At 32.7% G+C, this 6501-nt stretch overlaps 1 protein-coding gene across 1 annotated transcript; it reads left to right on the top strand.

Annotated features, from left to right (window-relative positions):
* Nucleotides 1–5299: 5299 nt before the first annotated feature.
* On the top strand, nt 5300–5719 carry LOC149175802 (isopentenyl-diphosphate Delta-isomerase II-like). The gene has a single exon (XM_089421245.1). The coding sequence runs from the start codon at nt 5300–5302 to the stop codon at nt 5717–5719; it is 420 nt and encodes a 139-aa protein (XP_089277371.1).
* The last annotated feature ends 782 nt before the right edge of the window (nt 5720–6501 follow it).

Genomic DNA, 6501 nt, shown 5'->3' with positions numbered 1-6501 from the left:
CTATTATTTTAAATATATAAATATTTAACACATTATTATTATTTTTAATTAATAATGATAAAATAAAATTATAATTTTATTAATTTTATCATTTTTTAAACCTTCGTAATGTGAAATTTATAATGAAAAAATGTCTTGATATGTATTATAGGTATCGACCATTTAACATACTTAGTTATCTTAATAAAGTTACTATTACAAACATGACTTGAAAGCAAAATTTATACTTTATTTAAAAATTCAAATTTAAATTTCAATACATTAAAATTACTTTATTAAGTTCAACGTCTCCCCTCCCTAGTTTGACAATTTTTAACTCAAATATTTATATTTTTGTTAATCTCATACTCTTATATTTTTGTTAATCTCATACTCGAAGTAAAAGCTATAGCTCAAGCCCTAAAATTGAACCTATATCTAAGAAAGATTGTACCTAAACCATTAATTATGAGACCAAGTGGCAAAAAAGCTAAAATTATTCTGGAATTGTAATCATACAAGTTAGTTAGGCTAAAATTATTCTGGAATTGTAATCATATAAGTTAGTTAGGCTAAAATTATTCTGGAATTGTAATCATATAAGTTAGTTATTTAGGGAGTTGTCTATAATGCGACTTTTTGGAGATTCCGGTGACAGAATACGGCGGAATAAATTGAGGTTAAATCTTGATTTGTTGCAGTTAAAATGGTTTTTTAACTGCATATTTGGATTCAGCACCCTAAAAAACCCCTGACACACTTTGATTGTGCAGAAACTAGCTATCAAACTTGCAATTCCAATAAATTGTTACCAATAATGGTGTATTTCATTATAATATAAATATAGTATTTTTTAATTATAACTATTACTTTTGTTTTAATGAAATTAAAACGATATATATTTTGAGATTTAAATATTTATTAAATTATAATTTTTTAATTAATATTAAATTATAAATCTTTTAGTTATTATTCTTATAAGTTATTGAAATAAATTTATATTGTATTGGTTTCTAAACGTAAAAAACCTTAAAAGAGACGAGAACATATTATTGAGATGGCTAAAATCCAATTTTAATTCTAAGTTTTATGTTTTAATATTTTTTTAACCAAATAGGCACACAATTTTTAGAATCTTGTGTATTGCTAATTTATTTATATATATATATATATATATATATATATTAATTTAAAATAAAATTGGATATATATAAAATTAAATCTAAAATAAAGTTAATATATAAACTTTTAATTTGATTGTAGATTATGAAAAAGTATTTATTATCTTAAATTTTTATATTAATATTAATATATATATATATATATATAATTTAAAATGATCAGTTATATTTTTGCATGAAAGAGAGATATTGAGCAACAATTTTACATATTATATTGTTTGTTCTTACATTCTCTTTTTACAAATATAAAAAGCATAGGAACTAGTAGCCTCACTGATGTCTCTTTTGATTATAAAAATATATTGTTGCTCTCAACATATTTATTTCTCTCCCTTATTAATGTGAACATCCAATCATCTCTAGATTGGGAAATGTCATAGTAGACGCTCGTTCTAAACATTGTAACCTAATATCAATGGCTATGGGGAGTAAACTATGATGCAATTTATTTATTGGTTTATTTTGCAGTTTTGAAATTTCATGTGTATGAGTATATATTTATCTTAATCATGAATTTATCAAGAACAAAGAGTGATTAAAAGTCATTATATGCAAACCTCTTTTCGAATGCAAAACATGAAAAAAAGATCTGCAAGTCAAGAGGTTTAATCCTTTTTATTGCTTAATGAATCTATGACTTAGTTCGAATTATAGTGATTTGCTATCTCTCTTTATATATATAGATCATGTGTAATTTTCATCGTTTAAATTGTATTTTTGAATAATTTATTAGTATTAGTATTCCTATATTAAAATTTGAATGAATTACAAATTTCTCTCATTAAAAAGTAATTAGATTACTTTACTTTTAATTACTTTATCCTTTTGAATATTGATATATTTTATTAAGGTTAGCATTCTCTCTCACACACTTTTTTTCTTTATATAGATATATAGATATAGATATTATAGAGTTAATATATATATTCAAATAATTTATTCAAGTTTATGTTACACTCTTATGAATTTTCTTTTTAGACGGTTAGTGTTTTTAGACATTGAACTATTATGGGATTTAATAGAAAGGGAGACCATGATGAGACATGTGTCGTGATGAAATTGTATTATTATTATTGAGTTACTAAATAAATTATTTGGGAATATCAAGAAAAGCACTAGAGTGTAGAAGACTTCTTTCCAACTTAGATAAAGTTGTGGTGGTCAAGTCCACATGATGGACCTTCTTTAAAAAGTATCATAAAAATCTCTAGGAGGAAAATAAAATAAAATTTACATAATGAGAGAAAAAAGTTAGGTTGATCACTTAGTTGGAGAGAAATACTGAATGCATGAAATTGTATTATTATTATTGAGTTAATAAATAAATTATTTGAGAATATTAGGAAGAGCACTAGAGTGTAGAAGACTTCTTTCCAACTTAGATAAAGTTGTGGCCGTCAAGTTCACATGATGGACCTTCCTTAAAAGTCTCATAAAAATCTCGAGGAGGAAAATAAAATAAAATTTAGATAATGAGAGAAGAAAGTTATGTTGATCACTTAGTTGGAGACAAATACTAAGTGGTGTGGAATAAAGCAGTGTGGGAGAGAAAAGCAAGCTTAAGAGAAAAAAAAAAAGTATATTTTGAGAAAAAATAAAAAATAAAACAAAAAGGCCCAGACAAAAGATTAACATACCTTAAAAAAGCAAGCTTACGAGAAAAAAAATAGAGTATATTTTCGAAAAAAAATGAAAAATAAAACAAAAAAAACCTAGACAAAAGGTTCGCATACCTTAAAAGCAAGGACCTGTTAAAATATATTGGGAAAAAAAAATCTATAAAATAAATCACATAAAAATCAAGAGAGTTGTTTTCGTCCTGGAATATTTCCTAATCATTAACTAAAATTAGCACCGAAATTTTGTTTATGCCTTATTACTGATTTCTGAATGATATTCTAGCAGGCAATGATATGCATCGACAACTTAGGTGAAATGATGCATATCCGTATACAATTGCATATACTATAAACTCACATCCATTCAAGGTTTAAGTTCTCTTTTATTTGTGAATGATTATTGAGATGAAATTATGTATGCGTGTATCACAGACTAAACTTCACCCACAAGATCTTCAAAGCATGCATGGAAAATCTTGTTATTACTTTTTATGTAAAAATTTCCAATGGCTGTACTTATTTGAATTAGAAAATCTCTGAGTAGCAGATTGAAGAGTACAAATATCGCAAGTTCCTATAAGACAATGTATAGGAGAAATCTACATGTATGGAACGAATGCTATTTAGATGATTTGGTGACCCAGTAAATAATGCAAACTACACCATGATGGTAGTCCGCATTTGAGATGGGGCATTCGTTACTAGTATCTCAAATTTAACTATGAAACAATTAAGTTTAATCTAACCTTTTCTCGAATGTGGTAAGTAAGAAAATTTAAATGAATACTACTAGAAGTAGCAGTTGAAAAACTAAAAGATCAAGGGTTCAATGAGTGGTGGTATCTACGATCTCAGGTGTACTCTATGGAGGAAGGAAGTTCGAATACAATTAAAAAAAAAAAAAATTGAATTAGGAAATTTAAAGTTATACTTACATAGTAAATCTATATTTGACCTTCCTCTAACAAAAAAAAGAATATGGACTTTGAAATGGTGTCCTCTGTGAATCTAGTCTAAAGGAAAAGTGGAGTAAAGAAAATCAATAAAGAGCAGTAATAAAAAAATTGCAATAACCTCTCACAGAGAACAGTGGGAGGTTGGGTGTGGAATCGTTAAACACGTACATGATTGTTAGAACATTAATCATGCGTGACAGTATGACGGTGATAGTCCGTGAGTCATCAATGTTAGTTGGCAGCAAGCGGTGGTAGTCGGCCATTGTTGTTGAACCATAAATGTCAGTTGGAAAATCGCTGTAGAATTTATGGCTATCTGTGTGTATAAATTTTTATGTTTGTTAATGCAATGATCAAGCTCATTCTATTAGTCTTCCATGTTTCTAATATGGTATCAGAGCCATGTGACCTACTGTGCGTTGATTTGAGTTCTTGAGTCGTGTTCCTGATATGGTATCAGAGCCTGCAAATCTACGTTCCTAGTAGACGGAGGCACAGAAACGTTGAGCGATTCCATCTGCGCACAGGTTCGTGCCACGCTAAATGTTAGAGAATATGTCGACCCTTTCTGAACACTTATCTGTTGGCTGATTTGGGCGTCATTGCCCAGCCTCACGGCATGCTTACCTTAGGAACAACCAGGTACATGCTGAGTTGTGCCTTCAGCGCTGTCTAGAAGTGTTGCTGTCTTGCTGTGCGTAGAGCAACGTGAGGGAGTGTTGCTGTCCTGCTGGGCGAGGAGGCGTTGAACGTGCACTCTCTGGAGACTAGTGGAACGCCGAGGAATTATTGTGTGAAGCACTGACTTTGATGTGTGGAGCCTTGTCTCCTTTCTTGTGTAGCCAAGACACAGGGCGCTGTCAGCTGTGTTAAATTGATTGGCATGTTGCGGTGAAGAACTGGACACTGCTCTCAAGTATTTTGTTTGTGTGCAGCAGTGTGTGATGTTTGTGTCATGCTGAGCTGTGCCTTCAGCGCTGTCTAGAAGTGTTGTTGTCTTGCTGTGTGTAGAGCGACGTGAGGGAGTGTTGCTGTCCTACTGGGCGAAGAGGCGTTGTTGAACCTGCACTCTCTGGAGACTAGTGGAACACCGAGGAATTATTGTGTGAAGCACTGACTTTGATGTGTGGAGCCTTGTCTCCTTTCTTGTGCAGCCAAGACACAGGGCGTTGTCAGCTGTGTTAAATTGATTGGCATGTTGCGGTGAAGAACTGGAGACTGCTCTCAACTATTTTGTTTGTGTGCAGCAGTGTGTGATGTTTGTGTCACTGCAGCTCCAGAGGGGGTCGGGAATGTGAAGATTCCCCCTATAAAATGTGAAGATTAGTGAACCTGTTTGTGCTTGTTGTGGACCACAGCATCTGTGGCTGTGTTAAAAGAAGATTGTTGTGTTAAGAGAATGAGAGCTTGTTGTTGGAAAACACTAATCAGAAGAATGGGGTAGCGAAAGTTTGGTGTGCATTGGGGGAAGTGAGAGGCAGAGTCGAGAGGTGCTATTCCAAGAGTGGTGCTATTCTGAAGTCAAAGCTTGCCAGAGTTTAAGGAAAATTTAAGCCTAGTTGATATGTCTATCTTTTTAGACTTTTTTGACAATGATCCTTTCGATGATCATTTTCTCAGGAACACATTTGGGTTTGGCAGTGTTTTTGAGTTCTTGGACAAACAATGTCATGTTAAAGATCATGTTGTTGAAGAAATCACTCATGTTGTTGAAGAAATCACTCAGAGTAAAACTTGCTTCTCTCATAACCCAATTGTTAGAAGTTTTATTGGATCTGCTTTCAAGATGACTACTACTGTGGAGGATACTACCATGGATGTTGTTCCGAGGCCACTCATGTTCGAGGATGAGTGCATTTTGATGGCTCCTCATGAAAAATGGGGAGAACATGAATTAGATTGCCTTGTTCGAGATCTTGCATTGCATCCCAATCCAGAAGAGGTTGTTGACGATAATTACGTAAGGAGCAAAGGAATTTCATAAGGAAACCCAGAAAGGTGAAGATGAAACTGCACCAGCAAAGGAAAAGGAACAAGCATGGACCCTTTAATAAGAAGGCAAAAATGAAATGCTTTGTTGTAAGCCTAGCCGAGACCTAGCCGAGACTTAGACCAGCAGGCAAGTTAAAGTTTAGGTCGTCGTGATTAAGGGGAGGTGTTAGAACATTAATCACGCCTGACCATATGGCGGCAATAGTCGACGAGTCATCAATGTTAGTCAGCGGCAAGCGGCGGTAGTCGGCCATTGTTGTTGAACCATAAATGTTCGGCAGCTGTAGAATTATGGCTATCCGTGTGTATAAATTTCTATATTTGTCAATGCAATGATCAAGCTCATTCTATGAGTTTTCCATGTTTCCGATATGGTATCAAAGCCATGTGACCTGCTCTGCGTTGATTTGAGTTCTTGAGTCGTGTTCCCGATAATGATTGTGTGTGCATGTAAATGGGATGTCTTATTAAACCTTTGTTGAAGGCTGCGTTGCAATCTAACACTTGCAACGGAGATTGCGGGATTAAAAACTAAATGACAACGAGCGTTTGAATGCTAATTTTTAACCCAAAAAAAACAACTGAACATATATTATTCTTCTATAGTAGACCGGAATTAAAGAAAAAATAAAATGAGGTTGAAGATGATATGTTGAAGAAAAGAAAAGATTTATATTCTATAGTATTACCATGACTTACAGGCACAAGCGTATTATAGTATAGTGCGTGGAAGGGTGAGAGAAACGAGATTGGGACTGAGGAAATATATACGAA

This window comes from Pinus tabuliformis, chromosome 4_1, assembly GCF_031772625.1.
Source record: "Pinus tabuliformis cultivar Carrire ecotype Pingquan chromosome 4_1, CPIR1, whole genome shotgun sequence".
NCBI classification, from domain to species: Eukaryota; Viridiplantae; Streptophyta; class Pinopsida; order Pinales; family Pinaceae; genus Pinus; species Pinus tabuliformis.
The sequence above is the reverse complement of the archived record's forward strand: the minus strand, read 5'-3'. Positions and strand labels throughout refer to the sequence as shown.

What these genes read in the sequence shown, in the direction of transcription:
- LOC149175802 (XM_089421245.1), top strand. Translation starts at nt 5,300, where the DNA reads ATGTCTATCTTTTTAGACTTTTTTGACAATGATCCTTTCGATGATCAT.